The sequence below is a fragment of the Leopardus geoffroyi genome, chromosome A1, assembly GCF_018350155.1.
Source record: "Leopardus geoffroyi isolate Oge1 chromosome A1, O.geoffroyi_Oge1_pat1.0, whole genome shotgun sequence".
Taxonomy (NCBI): Eukaryota; Metazoa; Chordata; class Mammalia; order Carnivora; family Felidae; genus Leopardus; species Leopardus geoffroyi.
In genome coordinates this window covers 21,960,301-21,987,779 of record NC_059326.1, presented here as the reverse complement: position 1 = coordinate 21,987,779, position 27,479 = coordinate 21,960,301, and the positions used below count along the sequence as shown (strand labels likewise).

Genomic DNA, 27,479 nt, shown 5'->3' with positions numbered 1-27,479 from the left:
GTGGCTGCCTATGTTTTTCTTCTAGGAGTTGTATTGTTTCAGTTCTCACATTTAGGTCTTTAATCCATTTTTAGTTCATTTTTGTGTATGGTGTAGGAAAGTGGTCCAGTTTCATTCTTTTGCATGTAGCTGTCCAGTTTTCCCAGCACCATTTATTGCAGAGACTGTCTTTCCCCCATAGTATATTCTTGCCTCCTTTGTTGAAGATCAACTGACCATGTGAATGCACATCTGTTTCTGGGCTCTGTATCTATTCCATTGATCTAAGTGTCTATTTTTTTGCCAGTACCATACTATTTTGATTATTATAACTTTGTAGTATATCTTGGTATCTGAGATTGGGTTACCTCCAGCTTTTTTCTTCTTTCCCAAGATTGCTTTGGATATTTAGAGTCTTTTGTGGTTTCATACAACTTCTAGTATTATTTGTTCTGTCTATGTGAAAGATACTATTGGTATTTTGAAAGGGGTTGCATTGAATCTGTAGATTGATTGCTTTGAGTAATGTGGACATTTTAACAATATTAATTCTTCCAGTCCATGGATATGGAATATCTTTCCATTTGTTTTTGTCCTCTTCAGTTTCTTTCATAAGTGTTTTATAGTTTTCAGAATATAGGATTTTTATCTCTTAAGTTTTTTTTTTTTTTAACGTTTATTTTTGAGACAGAGAGAGACAGAGCATGAACGGGGGAGGGTCAGAGAGAGAGGGAGACACAGAATCTGAAACAGGCTCCAGCCATCAGCACAGAGCCTGACGTGGGGCTTGAGCTTACAAACTGCGAGATCATGACCTGAGCTGAAGTTGGACACTTAACCGACTGAGCCACCCAGGCGCCCCCTCTTAAGTTTATTCCTAGATATTTTATTCCTTTTGGTGCAATTATAAATGGGATTGTTTTTTTCTTAATTTCTCTTTCTACTACTTTGTTAATAGTGTGTAGAAATGCAACAGATTTCTGGGGCTTTTTGTCTTGCATTTTAATTTTTTATTAAGATTTTTATTTTAATTCCAATGTACTTAACATACAGTGTTAGTTTCAGGTGTACATTATAACGATTCAACAGTTCTATACATTACTCGGTGCTCATCATGATACATGTTCTCTTTTTTTTTTTTTTAATTTTTTTTTTTTTTTTAACGTTTATTGATTTTTGAGACAGAGACAGAGCATGAACAGGGGTGAGTCAGAGAGAGGGAGACACAGAATATGAAACAGGCTCCAGGCTCTGAGCTGTCATCACAGAGCCTGATGCGGGGCTCAAACCCACAAACTGAGAGATCATGACCTGAGCCAAAGTCGGACGCTTAACCGACTGAGCCACCCAGGCGCCCCATGATACGTGTGCTCTTAATCCCCATCAGCTATTTAACCTATTCCTCCACCCACCTCCCCTCTGATAACCATCAGTTTGTTCTCTATAGTTAAGAGTTTGTTTCTTGATTTTTCTCTCTCTCTCTCTCTCTCTCTGCTAAGTTTTATTTATTTATTTTGAGAGATAGAGAGTGCATGCACACGTGAGTGGGGGAAAGGCAGAGAGGGAGAGAGGCAGAAGGAGAATCCCAAGCAGGCTGCATGCTGTCAGCACAGAGCCTGATGCCCACCTCAAACCCACTAACGGTGAGATCATGACCTGAGCCAAAACCAAGCATCAGGCGCTTAACCGACTGAGCCACCCAGGCACCCCATCTCTCTCTTTTTTTTATTCCTTTGCTCATTTACTTTGTTTCTTAAATTCCACATATGACTGAAATCATATGGTATTTGTCTTTACCTAACTGACTTATCTCACTTAGCATTATACTCTCAAGCTCCATCCATGTTGTTACAGATGGCAAGATTTCATTTGTATTTATGTCTGAAAAATATTCCATTACATATATATATATATATATATATATATATATATATACACACACACAGACACATATATTTATGTATCCCATCTCTTCTATATCCATTCATCTATCGGTGGACACTTAGGCTGCTTCCATAATTTGGCTATTGTATATAATGCTGTAATAAACATAGGGGTGCATATATCCTTTTGAATTAGTATTTTTATTATTATTATTATTTGGGTAAATACCTAGTACTGCGATTACTGGATCATAGTTTTTAACTTTCTGAGGAACCTCCATATGGTTTTCCACAGTGGCTGCACCAGTGTGCATTCACATCAACAGTATAGGAGAGTTCCTTTTTCTCCACATCTTCACCAAAACTTGTTTCTTGTGTTTTTGATTTTAGCCATTTTGAAAGGTGTGAGATGATATCTTACTGTAGTTTTGGTATGCATTTCCCTGATGATGAGTAATGTTGAGCATCTTTTCATGTGTCTGTTAGCCATATGTCTTCTTTGGAGAAATTCTGTTCATATCTTCTGCCCATTTCTTAATTGGATCGTTTGTCCTTTGGGTGTTAAGTTGTGTAAGTTCTTATATATTGGGGATACTAACCCCTTATCAGATAATGTCATGTGCAAATATCTTCTCTCATTCAATAGATTGTCTTTTAGTTTTCTTGATGGTTTCCATTGTTGTATAGAAGCTTTTTATTTTGATGTAGTCCCAATAGTTTATTTTTGCTTTTATTTCTCTTGCCTTAGGAGACATATCTAGAAAAATATTGCTTCAACTGATGTCAGAGAAATTGCTGCCTGTGCTGTCTTCTAGGACTTTTTTGGTTTCAGGTCTCATATTTAGGTCTTTAATCCATTTTGATTTTATTTTTTTATGTATGATGTGAGAAAGTGGTCCAGTCTTATTCTTTTGCATGTAGCTATCATGTTTTCCCAACACTATTTGTTGAAAAGAGTGTCTTTTTCCCATTGCATGTTCTTGCCTGTTTTGTCATGTTAATTGACCATATAATCATGGGTTTGTTTCAGGGCTTTCTATCCTGTTCTTTTGACCTGTGTGTCTGTTTTTGTGCCAGTACCATACTATTTTGGTTACTACGGCTTTGTAGTATAACTTAAAACCTGGAATTGTGATGCTTCCAGCTTTGTTTTTCTTTTTCAAGATTGTTTTGTTTTTTTGGTGTGGCTGTGTGGGTGTGTGGGTGTGGTTCCATACAAATTTTAGGATTATTCTAGTTCTGTGAAGAATGCTGTTGATATTTTAACAGGGATTGCATTAAATCTGTAGATTGCTTTGGGTAGTATAGACATTTTAACAATATTCTTCCAATCCATGAGCATGGAATATCTTTCCATTTGTCTTTGATTTCTTTCATCCGTCGTTTTCAGAGTACAGGTTTTTCACTTTGGTTAAGTTTTTTAAAAAAATTTTTTTAATGTTTATTTTTGGGAGAGAAAGAGTGCGAGCAGGGGAGGGGCAGAGAGAGAAGGAGACACAGGATCCGAAGCAGGCTCCAGGCTCGCAGCTGTCAGCACAGAGCCCGATGCGGGGCTCGAACCCACCAACTGGGAGATCATGACCTGAGCCGAATTTGGATGCTTAACTGAGCCACTCAGGCGCCCCATTTAAAAAATTTGTTTAGGGGCGCCTGGGTGGCGCAGTCGGTTAAGCGTCCAACTTCAGCCAGGTCACGATCTTGCGGTCCGTGAGTTCGAGCCCCGCGTCAGGCTCTGGGCTGATGGCTCAGAGCCTGGAGCCTGTTTCCGATTCTGTGTCTCCCTCTCTCTCTGCCCCTCCCCCATTCATGCTCTGTCTCTCTCTGTCCCAAAAATAAATAAAAACGTTAAAAAATTTGTTTAATGTTAATTTACTTTTGAAAGAGAGAGGGTGCAAGCAGAAGAGGGGCAGAGAGAGAGAGGGAGACACAGAATCTGAAGCAGGCTTTCGGCACAGAACCCAATGCGGGGCTTAAACTCACAAACTGTGAAATCATGACCAGAGCTGAAGTCAGACATTTAACCAACTGAGCCACCCAGGCACCCCCCCCCCACCTTGGTTAAGTTTATTCTTAGGTATTTTATTATTTTGGTACAACTTTTTTTTTTAATGTTTATTATCTCAGAGAGAGAGGAAGAGGGAGGGGCACAGAGAGAGGGAGACACAGAATATGAAGCAGGCTCCAGGCTCTAAACTGTCAGCACAGAGACTGACACAGGGCTCAAACTCACAAATCGCGAGATCATGACCTGAGCCAAAGACAGATGCTTAACCAACTGAGCCACCCAGGCATCCCTATTTTGGTACAATTGTAAATGAGATTGCTTTCTTAATTTCTCTTTGTATTAGTTAATGTAGAGAAATGCAATGGATTTCTGTACATCGATTTTGTATCCTCTGATTTTACTGAATTCATTTATCAGTTTTAGTAGTTTTTTTGGTGGAGTCTTTAGGGTTTTCTGTATGTAGTATCATGTCATCTGCAAATAGTGACAATTTTATTTCTTTCTTACTAATTTGGATGCCTCTTATTTCTTTTTCTTGTCTGATTGCTGTGGCTAGGACTTCCTGTATTATGTTGAATAAAAGTCGTGGGAGTGGACATCCTGGTCTTATTCCTGATCTTAGAGGAAAAGCTCTCAGGTTTCACCACTGAGTATGATATTAGCTCTGAGTTTGTCATTTATGGCCTTTGTTATGTTGAGGTATGTTCCTTCTAATCCCACTTTGTTGAGAGTTTTTTTTTATCATGAACAATGTTGAATTTTGTCAAATGCTTTTTGTGAATCTACTGAGATGATCCTATGATTTTTATCCTTTTGTTAATGTTGAGTATCCTGTTGATTTATTTGCATATATTGAACCATCTTTGCATTCCAGGAATAAATCCCACTTGATCATGGTAAATGATCTTTTTAATGTATTGTTGAATTTGGTTTGCTAATCTTTTGTTGAGGATTTTTGCATCAGGAATCTTGGCCTGTAGTTTCATTTTTTTGTAATATACTTATTCGGTTTTTGTATCAAGATAATGCTAGCCTCATAGAATGTATTTGGAAGTTTTCCTTTCCCTTCTGTTTTTTAGTATAGTTTGAGAATATGTATTAACTCTTCTTTAAATGGAGTTTTTTTATTTCCAGTTTAGTTTTGTTACTAGTAACCAGACTATTCCGATTTTCTTTTTCTTGATATAGTTTTGGAAAATTATATGTTTCTGTGAACTTACCCATTTCTTCTAGGTTGTTAACTTGTTGACATGTAATTTTTCATAGTGGTCTCTTATCTATTATCATCCTTTGTATTTCTGTAGTGTCAGTTGTTACTTCACCCCTTTCATTTCTGATTTTATTTATTTGGATCCTCTTTTTGTTCTTGATGAATCTGGCTAAAGGTTTATCAATTTTGTTTTTCTTTTCAAAGATTCAGCTCTTGGTTTCATTGATCTTGTCTGTTTTTTTTTTTTTTCTTAGTCTCTTTTACATTTATTTCTGCCCTATTCTTTATTATTTGCTACTAATTTTGGGTCTTGTTCTTCTTTTTCTAATTTCTAGAGGTGTAAGTTTAAATTGTTTGAGATTTTTCTTGTTTCTTGAGATCACTATACATTTCTCTTTTAAAATTTCTTTTGCTGCATCCCAAAGATTTTGGACCAGTGGGTTTCATTTGTTTGCAGGTATTTTTAAATTTTCTCTTTGAGTTTTTCATTGAGCCATTGCTTGTTGAGTAGCATATTGTTTAGCCTCTCCATGTTTATGGTTTCTCCACTTTTTTTTTTTTGTAATTGATTTCTAATTTCATTCCATTGTGGTCAGAAAAGATGTTTGATAGGATTTCAGTCTTCTTAAATTTATTGAGACTTGTTTATTGGTATATGTGATCTATCCTATAGAATGTTCTATGTGCACTTGGAAAGAATGTGTATTCTGTTGTATTTGGCTTGAATGTTCTGTGTATGTGTATCTCTTAAGTCCGTCTGGTCTGGTGTTATTCAAAGATAGTTTTCTTGGGGTGCCTGGGTGGCTCAGTCTGTTGGGCGTCCGACTTCGGCTCAGGTCACGATCTCGCGGTCCGTGAGTTCGAGCCCCACGTCAGGCTCTGGGCTGATGGCTCAGAGCCTGGAGCCTGCTTCCGATTCTGTGTCTCCCTCTCTCTCTGACCGTCCCCCATTCATGCTCTGTCTCTCTCTGTCTCAAAAATGAATAAAATGTTAAAAAAAAAAAAAAAAAAAAGACAGTTTTCTTATTGACTTTCTGCCTGGATGATCTGTTCACTGATGTAAGTAGGATATTAAAGTCCCCTACTATTATTGTATTACTGTCAGTTTCTCCCTTTATGTCTGTTAAAACTTGCCTTATGCATTTAGGGGCTGCCATGTTGAGTGCTTTAATATTTACAATGCTGTATCCTGTCTTTGGATTGATCCGTGTATCATTATATATTGCCCTTTTTTGTGTCTTGTTACAATCTTTGTTTTGAAGTCCATTTTGTCCAATATAATACTGCTACCACAGGTTGTTTTTTTCCCACTTCCATTTGCATGGAATATCATTTCCCATCTTTTCACTTTCAGTCTGTGTCTTTAGGTCTGAAGAGAGTCTCTTGTAAGCAGCACGTAGATGAGTCTTTGTTTTTGTTTTTAAATCCATTCTGTCACCCTATGTCTTTTGATTGAAGCATTTAGTCCATTTACATTTAACATAATTATTGATAAGTGTGTGCTAATTGCCATTTTGTTAATTGTTTTCTGGACATATCTGTAGTTCTCCATTCCTTTCTTGTTCTCATTCCTTAAGATTGATTACTTTCTTTAGTATTAGGCTTGGCTTTCTTTTGTATCTCTATTACAGGTTTTTGGTTACTGTGAGGTTTATATATAACATCCTAAGTATAGAGTAGTCTGTATTAAGCTGATGGTCACTTAAGGTTAAACACAGTCTAAAGGAACTTCTTCATTTTAACTCCCCCCTCCCACATTTTATATCTATATTGTCATATTTTATATCTTTTAATTTTGTGAGTCCTCTTCCCTTTCATAATTTTCTTCTAATTATGGCCTTTTGTGTTCCATTTTAACATTTCTTGTAAGGACAATCTGGTAATGATGAACCTTTTAACTTGTTTGTCTGGGAAAGTCTTTATGTCTCCTTGAATTATGAATGATAATCTTGCCAAATAGAATATTCTTGGTTGTAGATTTTTTTTTTCCTTTCAGTAGTTTGACTATATCATGCCCACTCCCTTCTGGCCTGCAAAGTTTATGCTGAAAAACCAGCTGATAGCTTTATGGGTTTGTCCTTAAATGTTATTAGTTGCTTCTCTTTTGCTGCTTTTAAAATTCTATCCTTATCTTTAATCTTTAACGTTTTAATTATTATGTATCATGGTGTGGACCTCTGTGGATTCATCTTGTTTGAAACTTTCTGTGCTTCCTGAACCTGGATGTCTGTTTCTTTCCTGGGTTAGGTAAATATTCAGCTATTATTTCTTCAAATAAGTTTTCTACCCCTTTATCTCTTCTACTTCCAGGACCCCTGTAGTACAAATGTTTGCTCACTTGATATTGTCCAAGAGATCCCTTAACCTATCCTCATTTTTTTTTTTTAACTTGTGTTTTCTTATCATTATTCAGCTTGGGTACTCTATTACCCAATCTTTCAGATTGCTAATATGTTCTTCTGCATCTTTAAATCTGTTGATTCCCTCTAGTATATTTTTCATTTCAGTTATAGTCATCAACTCTGATTGGTTCTTTTTCATAATTTCTATCTTCTTTGTTGAAGTTTTCACTGAGTTCATCCAATCTTTTCTACAGTTTGGTAAATGTCTTCATGATCATTACTGTGAACTCTCTATCAAACATATTGCTTATCTCCATTTCATTTAGCTTATTTTCTGAGGTTTTGTGTAGTTTTTTTGTTTGGAGCATATTCCTGTCTCCTCATTTTACTTGACTTTCTGTCTTTGTTTCTGTTGAATTAGGTATAATTGTTAACTTCTCCTAAACAGGAAGTAATGATCTTGTGTGTGATTATGTCTGTGGAGACTGTGTGCCTAAGTGACTTTGACTGGCTGGATCTGTGGCTCTTGTGGGCTGTGGGACAGAGGACTCCATGCTGACACTGTCCTGGTGGGATGCCTGGAGATGAAGTTGGTGTGGGATGGAGCAGTCCTAGGGCTCTCAGCATAGATTGCACATTGGCCAGACAGCTGACGCTGAAGTGGACATTGTCTGGGATGGTCCCAGGGTTCTTCACAGAGAGGGTACCTTGGGAAGACAGCTTAAGCTTGAATGGGTGTTAAGCCAAAGGTCCCATAGTTCTTTATTCAGGGGGCCCTGGCAGGGTGGCTAGGGCTGAGTCAGGAAATGGGTCAGGAGGTCCTAGGATACTGTGTACCAGGGATATGCTAACATGTCATCTGAAGCCAGAGTAGTGTGAGCCTGGAGTCTTCCAGGGTACTTTGCACCTGTGTCACCTTGAAGAGATGTCTGCAGCTATAGTGAATGCTGACCAGAGGTATCTGGTGTGTGCTGCACTGGGGCCGCTTTAATGGGATGGCTAGGGCTGGTGTGGGGTAGGGTCCCAGGGCTCACTGCAGTGGTAGGTCCGCTAAGGTACCTGGACCCTTGTCCTGTCTGCACTGTCAGGGTGGAGGGGGAATATCACCTGTGGTGTTCACCAGCCTCTCTGACTCTGAGAGGGTTTCAGCAGCTTCCCTGCCATTTTGCATAGTTTTAGGGCTGAGTCTTTTATGTCCTAGTTGTTCTTTGAAAATGCAGCTTTTTTTCTGTGCTTCAAGGCATCTGAGGCTTGGTATGGTGATAGTCCAATTAGGGCTCCCAGACTCTACTCTCATTTGTGCTATTAAGGTGCAGAGGAAACGTAAAATGGGGCACTTGCCAGCCCCTCTAACTCAGAGAGTTGCAGCAGCTCCCCTGCCAATCAACAGGGTTCTAAGGCCAGTTCCTTTGTATTCTAGTTGTCATTTCTTTTTTTCTGTGCCCCAGGGCAGATAAATCTGCTCACCAGTCCTTCCCCACTGCAGTTTGCGGTGTCAGAGGTGGTGGGGGTTCCCTTCATTACAGTGTCTCTGTCTCTCTTGCCATTCTGTACATGGTCTATCTTTTGTTGTGAAGAAGCTGTTCAGTCAGCCTTCAGTTCTTCCCGAAGCATTGCTTTACAAATAGGTAGATCTGGTGTGTCTATGGAGGAGGTCTTTCTACATTGCCATCTTGCATGAGAGAAATCTATGGTTGTATGTTGTCTGCTTTAGCAACATTATGAAAAGCAGATTATAGTAGCCAGATGGCCAGCATCAATCTCCCCAATTGTTTTCATGTAATTGGAAGGAGAGATAATTTAAGATGTCTGCAAAACTACCTATGCCCTTTCGCACATAAGTTTATCCATTGTAGGAGAGGGGAGCTAGGAGAATTTTCACAAACTAGCTTCTGCTGAATAGGAAATGAAAGGAATTCATTTAAAAAAAACTAAAACTATGGGGCGCCTGGGTGGCTCAGTCAGTTAGGCGGCCGACTTCAGCTCAGGTCATGATCTCGCGGTCTGTGAGTTCGAGCCCCGCGTCGGGCTCTGTGCTGACAGCTCAGAGTCTGAAGCTTGTTTCAGATTCTGTGTCTCCCTCTCTCTGGTCCTCCCCCATTCATGCTCTGTCTCTCTCTGTCTCAAAAATAAATAAACGTTAAAAAAAAAAACAAAACTAAAACTCATAGAGTTAAGTATGTATTTCATGAACAAATACAGGGATAGGGTAGTTTAGAATTATTTATATTATTTAGAATTATTTATAAATTCCTCTTAGTTTTTGTCTTTTAAAGAAATCTATTTAGGGAAGAAGTCCAGCTGTCCATGAGCCAAATGACTATTCTAAATACAATTACATCCTTTACTGTCATTTACAGTTTTTAATGTTTATTTATTTTTGAGAGAGATCACAAGCAGGGGAGGGGCAGAGAGAGAAGGAGACAGAATCCCAAGCAGGCTCTGCACTGTCAGCACAGAGCCCCATGTGGGGCTTGCCCATGAACCGTGATATCATGACCTGAGCTAAAACCAAGAGTTAGACACTCAACTGACTGAGCCACCACAGCACCCCTATCATTTACACTTTTAAGAAGACTCTCATTACTCAAGTTGGTGCTTTTTTATTCTAACTTCTCCATCCATTGCCTTCCTTTTAGAACAAAATGTGCATGTCTTCAGTTGACAGCAAGGAATGCCAAGACTTGCCCCTTGTCGAGTAATAAAATAACCACTGGATATAAATATAAAAGACTACAGAGACAAATACCTACTGGGTAAGATACCTTGAGGATTTGTTGCAGGGTGTTTGTATTTTTGAAGGTGGGTACTTTACTATTGTGATCTATAGTCTTATAGATATCATTAAATATTAATTTTTATACCAGAAATCTATATATTAAGGAATAAAAAAACAAATTTATATATTGTTCTTGGAAATGGAAGTCAGAGAACACTCATGTACCACACAGAACATACTTAAATGTTTGCTTTGAGGTGGCTGTTCCCCTCTAGGGTTAGCCTGCTTTGGGCAGCCATTTCTTCATTAAGAAGTATAGTTTACAAAGCTCATTTAAAAATTGGGAGTTTTCAAACTTTCAAGAGTGATGTTATTAAAAAACACATAGAAACAGAAAATCTTTCTTCCTAGACATTCCCTTCCCAGACATTTCTAAACAGTTTTTTTAAAGCTAACATTTATTATGTGCCAGACATTGCCTTAAGCACCTTGTAAATACCCATTAAATTATGAAACAGTCCTATAAGACAGGTACTATCATATATCCCCACTTTTAAAAATGGAAAATTGAAGCACAGAGGTTAAATAACTCATCCAAGCCACACAGTTAGTATAGTAGATGGCTGGAGCTATGATGAGAATCCAGGCAGTCTAGCTTTAGGAGCCTTCACACTTAGTCTGCCTCCCTTGGTAATTATTGGTGAGGTAGTGGTATAAACTGATTTTGCTTTTAATTTGGATATCTGATTGATTTTCTCTTGCATATTTTATTGACAGCATTTATGAATGCAGCCTGTTGTGCAAGTGTAATCGACAAATGTGTCAAAACCGAGTTGTGCAGCATGGACCTCAAGTGAGGCTACAGGTGTTCAAAACTGAAAAGAAGGGATGGGGAGTACGCTGCCTAGATGACATTGACAGAGGGACATTTGTTTGCATTTATTCAGGTAAAGCAAAGGTTAATTATTCAAATTATAGTAAGATCCACATTTCTGAATCTCTTTTACTAGCCAGGGCCATTGAGATCTTATAGCAAGGACAGGAGCAACAATATATAGGAGGAGCATAATAGAGGGGACAAGTAACTGGGAGATTGAGCACTGAAGGGATGACATGTTCTAGGAAACACTGGATGTTCCAGAAAAGAAAGGCTCAGAGATAAAACTTGGATTATTGTGTGAGGCTTTTTTTTTTTTTTTTTTGGTCTCCATGATAGCTACAGATGCTTTGTGGTAAGGTTAGAAGTCTTTTTGAATAAGAAAACTAGGGGTGCCTGGGTTACTCAGTCGGTTAAACATCTGACTCTTGGTTTGGGCTCAGGTCATGGTCCCGTAGTTTTGTGAGTTCGAGCCCCAGGTCAGTCTCTGAGCTGACAGCATGGAGCCTGCTTAGGATTCTCTTCTGTCTCCCGCTCTCTCTGCCCTTCCCCCACTCACACTGTCTCTGTCTCTCAAAATAAATAAATAAACTTAAAAAAAAAAAAAGAAAACTACATGACTCGGGTGGGGGTGCCTGGGTGGCTCAGTCAGTTGAGCGTCCACCTCTTGATATTGGCTCAGGTTGTGATCTTGTGGTTGTGCGAACAAGCCTGCATTGGGCTCTGAGCTGACACTACAGAGCTTACTTGGGATTCTCTTTTTCCCTCTCTCTGCCCCTCTTCCATTCTCTCTCAAAATAAATAAACATTAAAAAAAAAAAAAAAAAAAGAAAACTGCATAACTGATTTGCTAAGGTAAAGATTATCAATCAAAGACTGTCTTGCTCAATGACTTGGGCTGTTAGAATGTAACAAGTTAAGTCTGTAATAAATACTTGCACAGGATGATTCAGGCAGTGACTTTAAGCAGCTCACTCCATTTCAGGGACTCGAGAGAGTTGCCCACACTCTGAGCAAAACTTCCCAACTGGTGTATCATAGTTGTTCAGTTAATGATTTTTTTTAATGTTTATTTATTTTTGAGAGAGAGCGAGTGAGAGAGAGAGAGAGAGCGCACACAAACAGGGGAGGGGCAGAGGGAGAGGGAGGCACAGAATCTGAAGCAGGCCCCAGGCTCCAAGCTGTCAGCACAGAGCCTGACGCAGGCTCATGAACCGCAAGATTATGACCTGAGCCGAAGTCAGACACTTAACCAACTGAGCCACCCGGGCACACCTGTGCAGTTACTGATTCTTTCTGGTCACAGCCGCCAGGCCAGAAACACCAGTCTCCAGTAGTGTCAGCCATTTACCCCAGAGTATCAGGCAAAAATCCTCACTTCCTATGTGTACCATGAAATGAGAAAGGTTGAGGGAACATAACTCTGGAGCCAGTCTAAAGGAAATGTCCTAGACTGAGTCTTGACATTAAGGCAGCAGGGACCAGAGCAGCCCTTCTCATCTGAAATTCCAGGTTCACTTCAGTGAGGGCAAGAATTATTATAATTCATAACAGTCACACTTGGATCCCTGTCACATACCTCTTACAGAAACACATCCTACACAATTTACCTCCACATTTGTCTCTCATATTTCTCAAAATAACTCTGATGAAAGTTAGCTGCCTTATAAGATGCCACATGGTGTCCAGGAAATATCATTGGCTTTATCTGCATTACTAGAAAATGTACCTAAGGTATCTCTCTTATCCGGCTGCTAATTTTGACTTGGTAAGTATAATTTTGAGTCCCTTACAAGAAAATGCATAAACTTGAAGATTTTAATATTATACTAGAACTTAATATGAGAATAATAGGTGCATATCACCTCAGATTTAAATAGGTCACTTTATAAAAAGAATATACGTTTTAGCTGATACAGCATTTTTAACTAGACACAAAAGCTATACTCTTTTTCTTTAAATGTTTATTTTTGAGAGAGAAGGAGAGAGAATGAGTGGGGGAGGGGCAGAGAAAAAAGGGGGACAGAGGATGCAAAGAGGGCTCTGTGGTGACAGCAGAGAGCCCCATGTGGGCCTGAAACCCACTAACCATGAGCTCATGACTTGAGCCGAGATTGGATGCTTAACCAACTGAGCCACCCAGGTGCCCCATAAAAGCTGTAATCTTAAGACTGGAGTTCACCTCTCTAATTTTCTAGAATGCTTTCTGATCTATATTTTTGTTTTATATTATTGTAGCTAAATCTATTCTCTTTCACGTTATACCAGAACAGACAATGCTTTTTTTAGATGGCCAATGTTTTTTCATATCCTGGAAGATAAGAAATCTCTCACTGGTCCTTTGTTTATTATTTCTTACAAGAGTTTTCTAGGATTAGTTAATGTGTTTATTTTCATTCTAGAAATAAAGGATATTTCACAGGATTCTTTAGTAATGGAGCAGAATAGAGATGCTCTTTTGTTGCTTAGCAATTATCTTTCGTCTCATTAAACCCTTTTTTCTTTTAGGAAGATTACTAAGCAGATCTAACACTGGGAAACCTGATCCTACTGATGAAAATGGAAAGGAAGAGAATATTATGAAAAATATGTTTTCAAAAAAGAGGAAAATAGAAGTTGCAGATTGTGAGGTAGAAGTTATCCCATTAGACCTGGAAACACATAGAAGTGCTGAGACTGAGGAGTGTCCACCTACATCCCGTAATAATTTAAAAGAACCTGTTACGTAAGTAAAATCTTAGAAACCTAATCAGGATTGATCTGTATTATTGATCAAGCGTGGTTCTCTTTGTGTCTTACTTTACCCCTACTCCTGTGTATCTCCTGTATATCAACTTGCTTCACAGTTACAAGTTTAACACAGAGAAATCTAGAACACTTAGATTTTAAAATCTAGCCAACATACTTTTTTCCTCAGTGTTCCATTTCTGGAGTTTTACCTTTAAAAAATTTATGACTTTAATCAGAGTCTTTATGGATGTCATAACTTTTGCAGTCCTTTGTATTTTCTATCAACTTATGTGCAAAGCTTTTCATGGATTCTTTTTTTTAATGTACTTCAAATATGATTGACTTTAAAATATGTTTCTTTCTTTAGTGGGGGCTATCTGTAGATGTTATTAGATTAATTTCTAATGGATATTTATGTAACAGTGATATCTGTATTTCAAAGTCCAATAAAGAGAATTTTTAGTGATATATAGAATAACTTTTTTTTCCTCTTCAGAGAAATGAAATGTAACAATATTTCAAGAATTCAGTATCATTCAGTCATTAGAAGTCCTAAAGCCAAGACAGCCATTATTCAACGCAATGGGAAAAAAATGGTAAAAACTGCAAAATGTAGATGGGGCCCTTCTGAGAATATTAACTATTATCTCATCTTTCTGTCTTTTACTTAGTTCCAATTGTTTGTGTTATTTAATGTGTAGGTTTTCTTTTATTATTTTGGAATGGGCGTACTCTTGAAATGTTAAGACCGTGCTTTATTAGTGTCCTCCATGGTGGATTGGCATGTTCCCAACTTAGATACATAAGGAGAGGATTGGTCATGATCTGACAGTGTATTCCACCGAGACTGAGAGCTATCCAGTTCTGAGAATTCGTAGGAAAAGTTAAAGTGTTCCAGAGTTGATAGTGATACATAATAAGAAAAAAGATACAGTAGGCTTAGGAGATAAGGTTGTAAGATGTAAGAGAAAGAAGAGGCACAGCCTAGTAAAAGAATCTTCCAGAAAGCACCATTTTCCATGATAGCCTCTAAAGGTACGCTTTTCAGTCTGTACTGAGAAGAATAACTAGTCAGAGAGTATAACCTGAAAGCAAAGAAAGATACCGGAAAAAGAACAGGAAGACATAATGGTAGTTCATAGTATGGCTTGTTGATGAAAAGTAAAAACTCCGCCCTAGGTGGTGTGCAGATATTTATCTTCTGCCCTAGTAATGTACAGTAAATACCTCCTCGGGATCACAAAATTATGAAAAAGTTGGGCCATCAGGCTACATGGACCTGGGTTTGACCTCCAGCTCTGTTTCTTACTACCTGGGTGATCTCTCCAAGTCTACGTTCCTTTATTTGTAAAATGATCTCAGAGTTAAGAGGATTAAATGAGATAAACATCAGATACTTTGTGTAGCACAATGCCTGACACCCAAGTGCTCAATAAATGTTGACCCTTTAAGTAACTTGAATAATTAATAATGGTCAACATTTATTGAACAGTTAGTTCAGTGCCAAGCATGGTGTTAAGTATATGCCCTTTTTAAAAGCTACCCTTACCATATGAAGTGGTTGCAGTGTCTACAACTCATAAAGATAGGCAACTCCCTTAACCTTCTCTTTGAAGTAAAAACTAGCCAAAGTGTGTTTTTGTCTTTGCACATCTTACGGTTGAAGCCAAATCTGGTATCAGAATTGAGGGATACAGATGGATGTATTAGACTTTTATTTTAAATTTTAATGCCTAAAGAATGTCTTAACAGTCTTGATAAAGTCTTTATAGCTGTGGTTTACTAAAGTGCCTAGAAGCAGAACACGGCCAAAAGGGCGCCATCACTCCAGAGATTCCTTATGATATCAGCTTTGAAGCTTTCAAAACTAATCTGGTAGCTACGGCCTATGAAGATTGACACTTGATGAAAGTGGGCTAACTGCTAAATTAAATTCTTTTTCCTGAGCTAGAAAGTAAAGACATCTTCCCTGTTCTCTTTTAAGGGATTTACTTCCTCAGAGTCTGTCACCTCAGAAGATAATGATGGATTTAAACCGACCCAAGTACATCTGAACTCCAAAGCCAAGGAGATGAAAAGTAGGCTTTGTTTCACTCTGTGATTGCCTGCCTCTTCTGCTGTTTTGTCTGTCCTGCTCAATACCTGTGGCTCATTTTCTCAGACTTAAACAAGCTGCATTCAGAGGTTGGCAAACTACAATTTGTGGACCAAATCTGGCCCACCATCTGTTTATGTATGGCCCATGAGCTATGATAAGTTTTACATTTTTAAATAACTAGGAAAAAATGAGGAATAATACTTTGTGACACTCAAAAATTATATGGAATTATAATTCTGGAGTCCATAAAAACTTCTGTTGGAGCATAGCCACACTCATTAATTTATATATTGTCTCTGATGATTTATGTCAGCATTGCTGAATAGTCAGGACAGAGACCATATGGTCCACAAAGCCTAAAATACTTGCTCTCCGTCCCCTTGCAGAAGAAGTTTGCCAACCTCTAGTCTGTATGCCAACAGTGATCTGAGGCATGGCAGGAAGGAGTGGGGTAGAGACAACTCTGAGTTACGTAGTCCACAGTGTTATCTTTGGTTTTGGAAGCATTGTCCAAAGCTGCCATTTCCTAACTCTTTAACAATAAAGATACATCATTCTACAGTACTCCACCCAACACTGCTGCAGAGATGCTCAGCAAAAAGCAAAAATACTGCTATTCTGAGTGCTTGTCTTTGAATGTTACCATTCTTGCCGGATTTCATGTTACAACTTGACAGACCTGGATTTTGGTACTTTTGCATTTCACTATCTCCCTCACAGAGAGATACTGCTGAAAGATGACCCTTTTTAAATAACCAGCCATTGCCTCTTCTTTCTTTGAGCTTCCTTGCATCTGTATCCCCAACTCCTAACCTGGTCTTAAAGGATGGAGATTGGGAGTAGGGAGCGAGGCAGCTGCTTGACAGAAAAGGTCTATCACAAAGGATATTTATGTATTATAATTATTCTATAATTGTAGGGGAGGAAAATCTCTTCTACCCATTTTAGGTTAGCTGCGTGAAGCCTTGTAAATTAGATTGACGAGAAAAGCAAGCAGAAATTTATTGCCATGTATCACTATTACTGTGTGTATCATACATATAACACCTGGGAGTACTTAGAGATGAGTAACAAAGAAGTAGCTTAGAACTGTGGCTTATCTAGCATCTTAGCCAAAGAACAGTAAATTTTTAGGGGCACCTGGGTGGTTCAGTCAAGCGTCCGACTCATGATTTCTGCTGAGGTCATGATCTATCTCATGGTTGTGAGACCGAGCCCCACATTGGGCTCCACGCTGGGCATGGAACCTGCTGAAGATTCTCTCTCTGCCCCTCCCCTGGTTGTGTTTTCTCTCTCTCTCTCTCTCTCTCTCTCTCTCAAAAAACAACAGCAATAAATTTTTAGAAGGGTGACAGGACAAATGAAAAGGACCTTGAGTCTCTAGTGGCAGCAAGTTGTGGGAAGGTAAATATGTGAGAAACCAATAGTGGATAAAGGCTAGTTAGTAAAGTTTGTTATGTAGATTCCACTGGTTTGGTTTCCAGGCTGATGAAAGTGTAAAGTTGTCTCTTGTCACTAACTTTTGTCCTTCCTAGTAGGAGGAGGGACACCTTTGTAAATTTATGTACTGCTTTTAAACAGATAAGGGGAGGGAAATGAGCTTTTCCTGCATATGCTGCTTAATCGCTGTTAGTCTAAAATAATCTTATGTCAAAGAAGCCTATTTTGGGATGACATATTCTGGTTTCCTTCACCATTCCATGCCTGTGAGCCATAATGAATACTACTACTTTGGTTCTTTTGTTATTTTCATTGATTGCTATAATGTTAATATATAGCAGGCACTATAAAAATCATTTATGTACTATTATGGTTCACATGGAACCTATGATTAAAATATGAGAACATGTAGGAACAGCAGCCAGTAACAATAATGATTAAATCAAAACCATTAAAAGAAACAATTTGTGCCACTGAGTTAGGTGACACAGTAACTTTTAAAGAATAAATGATTTTTACTTATTCTGTTTGACAAGGATTCATACTTTTGAATATTCTAAAAAAATATTTCCATTATTGGATAAAAAATGATTAAGGCAGCATATCTTACTCTAAGGTATTATTGCTTAAAAATGTGTAACTATTGAGTGGTCATGTAGCAGAACCACCAAACACTAATGTGTACACAATACACAATACAGTTATTGCTCTTGGGACTTGTAGAGGGTAATGCCAGCAGGTCTTCTCAGGCTTTTCATTGTTGTCCTACAGGCCTAGAATACTCCCTAAACACCCACTGTTACAGGTGTTTAGAATATATGGAAACGGAGATTCTAGAGTTGAAGAGAGGTAAGTCAGTTTATGAGTAGTAGAGATTAAATACAGTAATAGTAACAGGAGGCAAGCAGTACATTCATAAAAAGGTAGTATAAAGAAGGCAGACTTGGAGCTAGACATTTCTCAAATATTTGAGACAGTTCTTGGTTTCTTACCCCACTTCTCATTGTTATTGCCAGTCAGGTGAATCTCTTACCCTCTCAGAGGCTCAACGTTTCATTTGTAAAATTGGAGTACTATCTATCTTCATACATTGTAAGAATTAGAGATAATTAAAGCAGCCAGCATTTAATTAGTATGTTAATCTCAGGACTGTTGCTTAACCAAGTATATTTGCTGACACTTCCTTCTAAAATGTTTCTTAGAGGATTCAAGCTCTTACCAAGTTCAAGACACTGAAAACAGTCTGCTGATTGAATCAGATGTGATAGATATAACCAAATGTAGAGAAGAAATACCATCAGGGGGAAGATGTAACCAAGCAACCCCACTGGATAAACAGAATATTATAAAGGAATTCAAGTCTCAAATACAAAAGCCCCAAGGGGAAAGATCTCCAGCATTTCAAAACCAGCAGGTCTTTTGTGATAAAGAGTTCCCAAGCGAAACCAAGAACACTTCACCTGATTCTCTAAAGAAGTTCAATAAAGGGAATGTGTTTTTATTGGATGCCACAAAAGAAGGAAATGTGGGCCGCTTCCTTAATGTGAGTATATGGGCTGATCACATTTCTAAACAACTTCTTTTTCTATGCTTTTTTGAATGGTTTGAAATTTATGTGCAGTCATATGTAATTGACCTGCCATCAAAAGAGAATAAGATTCTGCAGTCAGAAAATCTTTTTTATTTTTCAAGTTTTTATTTAAATTCCAATTAACATACGATGCAATATTAGTCTCAAGTGTAGAATTTAGTGATTCATCACTGACATACAACACCCAGTACTCATCACAAGTGCCCTCCTTAATACTCAGCACCTGTCTGACCTGCAGGCCCAACCCAGCCTCCCTCACCCTCCCATCCGCTCCCCCCCTCCCCCCCAACCTAAAGTCAGCAAATCTTTAAAAACAAACAGCTTTGGGGGCGCCTGGGTGGCTCAGTCTGTTTAGCGTCCTACTTTAGCTCAGGTCATGATTTCACAACTCATGAGTTCAAACCCTGCATCAGGCTCTGTGCTGACAGCTCAGAGCCTGGAGCCTGTTTGGATGCTGTGTCTTCCTCTCTTTCTGCCCCTCCCCCACTCATGCTCTGTTTCTCTCTCTCGCAAAAATAAATAAACATTTAAAAAATAGCCTTTTCCTTGCTAGGTGATCTGTTTATTTGGCTTCTTTTTCACCTAGTTAGGAGGATACTTGGTTAACAAGGAACAGAATCCGTTCTTCTCTTCCTCTGTCCCCAACTGCTGTTCTTTATTCCACTTTGACTACTTCTCTACTGTTGCCAAACATGTCAGATGCCATTAAACATAACTAAGGGGCCATTAAAGAAGGATCCCCAACAAAGAACTGTCATGGCTTTATTTCCTGTCAGCTGTGTTGAAAGTGGCTGCACCAGAACCATATGGTTGGTTTTACCTCTCCCAATTAGCACACCACCTGAGTTTTGGAAAAACTCTCTTGTTGTGGAAAAATAGAATTAATCTGTCTTCCTCTCCTCTCCTCTCCTCTCCCCTTTTTCTTCCCTCTTTCCTTCCTTCCTTTTTTTTTTTAATATAGAAAATACATTTGTGGGGCACCTGGGTGGCTCAGTCAGTTGAGCATCTGACTCTTGATTTCATCTCATGGTCATGAGATTGAGCCCAATGTTGGGCTCAGTGCAGAGTACAAAGCCTGCTTGGGATGCTCTCTCTCTCCTTCTCTCTCTGCCCTTACCCTGCTTGTGCATGTTTGCTCTCTGTCTCTCTAAGTAAATAAATAAATAAACTTAAAAAAAAAAAAAAAAAAAGAAAATACATTCATGATTTTAAAATGGAAATAAAATTAAAGCAAATATATCAATAAATAAAAAGCCATACAGAATACATAAATACAGCCAAACAGAATTCTGTTTCAGGGTAACTCTGAGCCTGTATATATGCACGATGAGTAAAGCTTACTGGCACAACTGAAAAAATGTGGACAGGAAGTTATCATTGGAGTTGAATGGTGGCAGACATATTCAAGGAAAATTGCTGGGATTTGGTCTTTTTGTGAATCTGGGAATAGATGAATGTATGGAGATGGGAGCTAGTGGGCAATAGAACAATATTGGAATGGTGGGAATCAGAGAAAATAATATCATGTTAGAAGCCTTGAACAAGGATAACTAATGGTTGTATTCAGCAGAGATGTCAGTTGCTTACATATGTTCCCTTTCTAGAAGGTCTGTTTGATGATCATGTAAAACTCAGGTCACATACATTCTTCGTATTAACCTTTTTTGTCCTGTTAAAAAAAAATACCCTAAAAAATAACTATGCCTCCATTCATTTAACCTTGTCCCTACTCTACCCTCTATATGCAAAATCATTTTTATTACTTTCTTATGTATTCTTATAGTGTTTTTTTTTATGGAAATACAAGTAAATATAAATATTCTTATTTTCCCCCTTTCTTACATAACAGCATATTCACTGTCCTATGCCTTGTTTTTTTAATTAACAATATACTCTGGAGACCTTTCCATATCAGTACACTGAGCTTCTCTTTCTTTTTGTTTGTTTTTGTTTATAGCTGCATAGGATTCCATAGTATGGATATACCAAAGTTTATTTTGTAACCAATCCTCTTTAGATAAGACATTTGGGTTTCTAAACTTTTAGAAACAATGCTCAGTGAATAATCTTACACATAGATACATGTACAGATGTACCTGTAGAATACACTCCCAGATAGGGGATTGCTGAATCAAAGGATAAATGCATTTATAATATTGACAAAATTGACAAATTATCTTCTATAGCAGTTTGTACCATTTTGCATTTCTACCAGCAGGATAAGAATGTCAGAACAGAGCTTTTCCGATTGGGTTCCTAACATTAACAAAATTACAGTGTCTGATATTTTGCATATTAGCAAAAGCAAAGAAAGGAAAATAAGTGAGATGTGCTAGAAGCAGAATGATATTCTAATGCTTCAAAAACGAGGTATCAAACTCTTTATCTAACCTCTGTGTTTATTTATTTATTTTAACAGCATAGTTGTTGCCCAAATCTTTTGGTACAGAATGTTTTTGTAGAAACACGTGACAGGAATTTTCCATTGGTGGCATTCTTCACCAACAGGTTTGAAACTTCTTTTATGTGATTTAATTTTGAAATTGTAAAAAATAACAATAGGGAAATATAAAAGAAAATATGTGCTTACAGCCCCTAATATCTGGTACCCTAGAATATTCATTTATCCCAAACTGTTCCTAGTCAATAAAATTTTAAACAGCTAAAATTTCAGTTCTTATTTCCTTTGAGAATTAATGCCTGAAAGGGCTGACAATGACAGGTCTTGTCCAGCTCAATTCAGGGAATAAGTGATATAGAATATCTTTAACTAGTTCTTTAAGTCAGAACTACCCCCCAACTATCACACCACAGGCCTTGTACCACAGACCTCCTCATGTCACTAGGTTCCACTGTTTGTAAAACACTTCCTTTCTTGGGATATTGACAAGTTTCTTCTTACTTAGGATTTTAGTAGATTTGAAATAAAACTCGAATGATTAGGATGCCTTGGTGGCTCAGTCAGTTAAGTGTCTGACTTCGGCTCAGGTCATGATCTCACGGCTTATGAGTTTGACCCCCTCATCAGGTTTTGCCCTCACATTGTAGAGCCTGCTTGGGATTCTCTCTCTCCCTCTCTATCTCTCTGCCCCTCCCTGATTCGCGCGCACTCTCACACACTCTCTCAATAAATAAATAAACTTTAAAAAAAATCTTAAAAAAAAACTCAAATGATTATTCTTAATAAAAGAGCATTCCTAACTGGTGAATGGTGGTTGGAGATTTTTAATAATGTTACTAAGAAATTGATATAATAAATTTGGTTCATTTGGTAGTTACTCAGAGTAATTTGTTTACTTTTTTCATTTCTACTTTCTAGGTATGTGAAAGCAAGAACAGAACTCACATGGGATTATGGGTATGAAGCTGGGACTGTGCCTGAGAAAGAAATCCTCTGCCAGTGTGGGGTTAATAAATGTAGAAAGAAAATATTATAAATTTGTAGCTAATGCCTATTGAAGAAATTAGCTTATCACGTGCAATTAGAGCCATGCAAGAAACTTTCAGTCATCAGTGGAATTAACCTAGGTTGTGATCCATCAAGAGAATTCCTCTTGGTTTACCCTTGTCAAGGAATTCATTTGTGTGGCTTAAAATGCTAGAAACAAAATAAGGACATTTTCATACACATAGGCTATCTCTTTATTCTTTCTGCTGTTCAACTTTACATGAGTGGGATGGAAGTGTATATTTTATATGAAATACCATTATACAGTTTGTAACTTATTTGTAAATTATATATTAGGAGAAACAAATGTCACAATAGAATTCAGTTGATCGTATTTACTTTTGTGATTATTATCTTTGAGTTTATGCCCCCAAAAGGCCAAATTTCACATCGTTACTTACAAAATTTGTTTAATTCTTGGCAAATAATTTATCATTATAAGCCATAAGGTGGGCAACAGAGCCTGAGGAATATGTAAGAATTAACTTTATACATATCACTTCTAATATTTTAACACTAGTTGGAGAAGCTCGGTCTGGCTCCTTGCAACTCTGCCCCTTCAAACCATTTGAGTGCTAAGATGGAGAAGCTCTCCTATGGGGAACGTTTTGGCAAACTTTGAGAGGAAACTTCTTTTCCATAGGTTCTCTTTACTTCTCCAGTACAAACACAGACAAGAAACAAAGGGAATAGAAACCTGGAGGAATTGGAATATTTTTGTTCTAAGTAGAGGAGAGCCATAAGAAAAACAAAACTTAGAAACTAGCGAAGCTTAGAAAACTAGTGTCTTAAGCCAGAAGGGAGTGTGCTGGGCAAGAATTTCACTTAAAAAAAAAACCAACAGCAACAACAAAACAAGGCAGTTCTACTCAATTGTAAAGTCTGGAACAGCTGCTTGAATTCTCCTGTGTATGATGTGCAAATTGTTGAGAAAAAGGGAGTTACTCTGCTATGGGTTACCCAGCCCTTATCATGGAGCAGAAAGAGGACTGGGAATCTCCAAGAGTCAAAACTAATTTTACGCATAATAAAGATGTACATTTGACTGCCAGGAGCTTCTCCCTTGGAACCAGAACAGGAATACCAGCTCAAAAAGTAGTAATTAAAAGTAGTTCTGGCTTTTGAGAGGTTTTATGTCTTTTTTTCTTTTCTTTTGTACTTGATTCTGGGTTTAGTTTGGTTACTGTTCAAATAAAAACCTATTTGAAGTTTGGGGCACCTAGTGCATCAGTCCGTTAAGCATCTGACTTCAGCTCAGGTCATGATCTCATGCTTAGTAAGTTTGCATTGGGCTCTGTGCTATGAGCCTGTCTCTGTCTCTCTCTCTGCCCCTTCCCAGTTTGCAGTGCTCTCGTGCGCGCGCTCTCTCTCTCTCTCTCTCAAAAATAAACATTAAAAAAAAAAAAAAAAAAAAAAAAAAAACCCGTTCCGGGCACCTGGGTGGCTCAGTCGGTTGAGCGTAGGACTTCAGCTCAGGTCATGATCTCACAGCTTGAGTTCGAGCCCCACGTAGGGCTCTGAGCTGACAACTCAGAGCCTGGAACCTGCTTCGGATTCTGTGTCTCCTTCTCTCTCTGTACCTCCCCCACTCGCGCTCTCTCTCTCTCAAAAGTAAATAAACATTAAAAAAAAAAAAAAAAAAAAAAAAAACTGTTCAAAGTTTGGACCCAATTTAATTTCTTAAAAATATTAAACTAGATGAAAATTTAACTTGAAATTGTTTTATGGAGTGAGAAACCTAGGAACTAGGAAGAGGAGCAAAAGTTACAAGCCAACAAACAGCCTCCAGACAGATGAGGAAAGTTAAGTCCATTTATTCACAGTAAAGATGTTTTAGGTAGTACACTGAAAGTGAAGATACTTAATCAGTATGGGAAATACTTGTGTGCAGAAATCCTAACATCTTGATCTGCTTCACAGCTCTCATCTTCCATCAGTGTCCTAGAGATTCTCTTTGTCTATGTCAGATCTATTTTCAGTTAAATTCCATTATTTCCCTTTTCCTTGGTTTATTCCCACATATTGGTGAAGGACATATTCTTCCTAGTTGCTTTTGAAAAGGAAAATCGAGAGGTAAATATTTTGAGACCGTGCATGTTTGATTATGTTATTTTTACCTGTATGCTTGATTGCTATTTTATCAGGGTATAGAATTCTTGAGTAGCCTCCATACACAATATTGAAGGCATCTGCTAGCTTCCAGTGCTGCTGCTATGAAGTCTTAAAATGGTCTTCTTTCTGGCTTCCAGGATGACTACTGAAGTCAGATGTCATTCTGTTCCTTATTTTTTATATATATGACCAGTTCTAATCTCTCTTGAAATTGATAGAATTATCTTTGTCCCAGTGTTCCTTTCTGGTGAAGTGCATTTTCATCTTTCATCCTGGGTGCTTGGTGGGGTCTTTCAATCTGAAAACTTTGTCCTTCAGTTCAGGGAAATCATCTTGAACCATTTCTTTAATGATTCCTAATCTGTTCTTTATTTCTAGAATTCTTGTTATTCAGATGTTAGACCTCCAGGATTGACTCTTCTAATTTTCTTTTCTCTCTCTTTTTAAGAGTTTCATTTTTTTTTTTTTTAATTTATTTAAGTAATCTCTACACCCAGTGTGTGACTCAAACTTGCGACCAAGAGTCACATGCTCTTCCAACTGAGCCAGCCAGGCTCCCCAAAATATATTTTCAGCTGTCTTCTTGCTGTAACTTTCTGAGAGATTTCCTCAGTCTGAATCTTCCAACATAGATATATTGTGCTTTATTTTTCTGGTCTCTTTTTTTTTTTTTTTTTTTTTTTTTTTTTTAATGTTTCATTTATTTTTGAGACAGAGGGCAAGCACATGAGTAGGGAGGGGTAGAGAGGGAGAGGGAGACATAGAATCTGAAACAGGCTGCAGGCTCCAAGCTTTTAGCACAGAGGCAGACTCAGGGCTCGAACTCACAAACCGTGAGATCGTGACCTGAGCCAAAGTCGGATGCTTAACAGACTGAGCCACCCAGGCTCCCCTTCTGGTCTCATATTTTTAATTTCTAGAGCTCTCTCCTCTGAATTTTTCTTTAATAGCATCCTATTTTTGGTTCATGGTTGCAGTATCAAATCTTCTTGAAAGCGTCATGTATATAGGTTTAAGTGTGTGCACACACATTCATATCTATATTCTTCCTGCATATTTTGTGACCTCAAAGGTTTATTTGTTTTCACTGTATATTTTCCTTTGGTCTTTCTCTTTCATGTTATAGACTTTCCTCAGTTGGTGATCTTGGCAGTCTACTCAAACTTAAGAGTGGAACACTAAAAAGGCTGAGATTATAAACTGGGGGAAAGGGCTCTTCAAGTGCCACACCATGAGGTAGCTGAGCTACCAAGTCTCTAATGGTCTGTTATGGACTGTTTTTGGCCTGTCAAGGAATACTTGTCTCTCCTCCTGATTTAAGGGCAAAAACTTGGCTGCCAGAGTCTGCTTTTATCTCCCCTTGGAGCCCCATTCTTCTGCAACCCATTTCTGTATTTGTCAAGACTGTCCCAAGTTATCTTTTTAAATATTGTTTCTCTGCTGTCCCCAATTTTGCCTTTCTTCTCTTTAAAACCTCAAAATGCAAGACCTGCAGAAGTTTTCCTTTAATTCCTCAGCAAACCACCGACTATGACATGCTTCTTTTCCAGAATTTTTTTTATCTGTAATTTATATGCATTTGTGTTCTCTACATGTATATTTGTCACATGCACTGAAAACCTCGTCTTGTATGGTGCTGTGTACCCCATGGGTGCTAAATAAAGACTTGCGACTTGCAACTGGAATTAGTCTGTTAATTCCGCCTACATTTATGACATAACTATTTAGGCCAGACTTGGTGTTACACAATTTTTAAAGAAACAGAAGAGCAGTCACTTCTCCAGCTGATCTCGGGTTTTGGTCATCTTTCCTCCCAATCTGAAGAGGAAAAGTCAGGGCAGGGTGGGGAACGCCTGCAAGTTTAAAAACAAAACAAAGCAAGTTCAGATTCAGACCAGATCTGGATAAGATGCGAGCTCCTATTTGAGAACTACGTCTGCAAACTCTACGCGGTCTCTTGCTCAGAACTTCCCCCTATGCAGGGGAAATGGATCATCACAGCTTTTACGAAAACGAAACTCTGCAACTGCCTGTGAACTTCCGGAAGTGCAGGCAAGGAGCACAGCCGTTGGACAGCCACGGAGGGTGCAGCCATGGAGCAAGCGTTGTCTTCCTCGGCCAAGGACGCGCCGGACCAGCTCCCCCACCCCACTGGTGAGTAATGTGCGCGCGCGAACACGCGGGGATGGAGTTGTGGATGGGGGGGGTGATGCAGTGTCCCACAATCACAGGGCGGGGCCCAGGGTCTGCTCACTGTTGCGGCCGCTTGGGGGCCCCCCGGATCCACATCCTAGCCCCTCAGGCAGCGCTGGCAAACTTGCCGAACTTGCCGGGCTTGTCTACGTTCACCTCCAACAGACCTTCGGGCAGTTCCGCAGGGACTCTGAGCCCAGACCTCAGCCCCGGAGCTTCACTTAGGAGAGTTGTGTCCCGCTTTCTTCTCCCACTAGTGATGGACAGCCCAATGCTACTGTCCTACTCTACTGGGAATGGAGGCATCAGAGGAAACCGACATAAATTCTGGTGGGCTTATTCTCCACGCGAAGCTCCACCCACCTGTAAAACTGTTGTCAGAGAAGTGGAGAAGTAGGCAGGAGTGGACCCCTTCCTGAAGAGAAGTGGCTAGCTGGGTCTCAGGAAGCGGTTGGGAAGGTTCTTGCAGAGAATGTGACTCTTTGGAACCATCTCCTCCTTTTCATTCAGTAGTTCAGATCCTCAGCAACCCTCTCTGTGAATAAGGCAATGGTCTGAGTCTGCGCCTTCCCTTCACTTAAACAGATGTAGAGCTCCTACCACCTGCCAGGCTCAGGGCTAGATTTGGGGAATACAGAGATGAGTTAAACTGACCCCAGCTTAGAGAATCGAATAGGCAACTTGAAGATGACCTGGTAAGTAAGCACCACAGAGGCCCAAATGAGGGGTTCCTAACTCAACTTGGTGTTCAGGGAAAGCTTTATGGAGGTGAGGATGCCCTTAGTTTTAAATGGCAAGAGGCAACCAGAGGTAGAAAGTTTGAAAGGGTGTTCCATACAAAGGTGATGACAG

At 38.7% G+C, this 27,479-nt stretch overlaps 1 protein-coding gene and 1 pseudogene across 7 annotated transcripts in view; both read left to right on the top strand.

Annotated features, from left to right (window-relative positions):
- The window catches only part of LOC123597101 (histone-lysine N-methyltransferase SETDB2-like), an 89,443-nt gene that overhangs the window by 32,871 nt on the left and 29,093 nt on the right, over positions 1-27,479 (top strand). For 4 of the 7 annotated variants that reach the window (XM_045475444.1, XM_045475453.1, XM_045475463.1 and 1 more), the window contains 9 exons: positions 10,059-10,175; positions 10,916-11,085; positions 13,524-13,740; positions 14,242-14,341; positions 15,730-15,823; positions 18,055-18,132; positions 18,486-18,826; positions 21,294-21,382; positions 22,194-23,447. In XM_045475444.1, coding sequence (XP_045331400.1) covers positions 10,059-10,175; positions 10,916-11,085; positions 13,524-13,740; positions 14,242-14,341; positions 15,730-15,823; positions 18,055-18,132; positions 18,486-18,826; positions 21,294-21,382; positions 22,194-22,311 — 1,324 coding nt within the window. In that variant the 3' untranslated portion in view covers positions 22,312-23,447. Of the gene's footprint in view, positions 1-10,058; positions 10,176-10,915; positions 11,086-13,523; positions 13,741-14,241; positions 14,342-15,729; positions 15,824-18,054; positions 18,133-18,485; positions 18,827-21,293; positions 21,383-22,193; positions 23,448-26,152; positions 26,589-27,479 lie in introns of those variants that run through there. The other 3 variants (XM_045475473.1, XM_045475501.1, XM_045475494.1) reach the window with 3 other exon arrangements.
- LOC123597235 lies at positions 20,073-21,285 on the top strand (annotated as a pseudogene).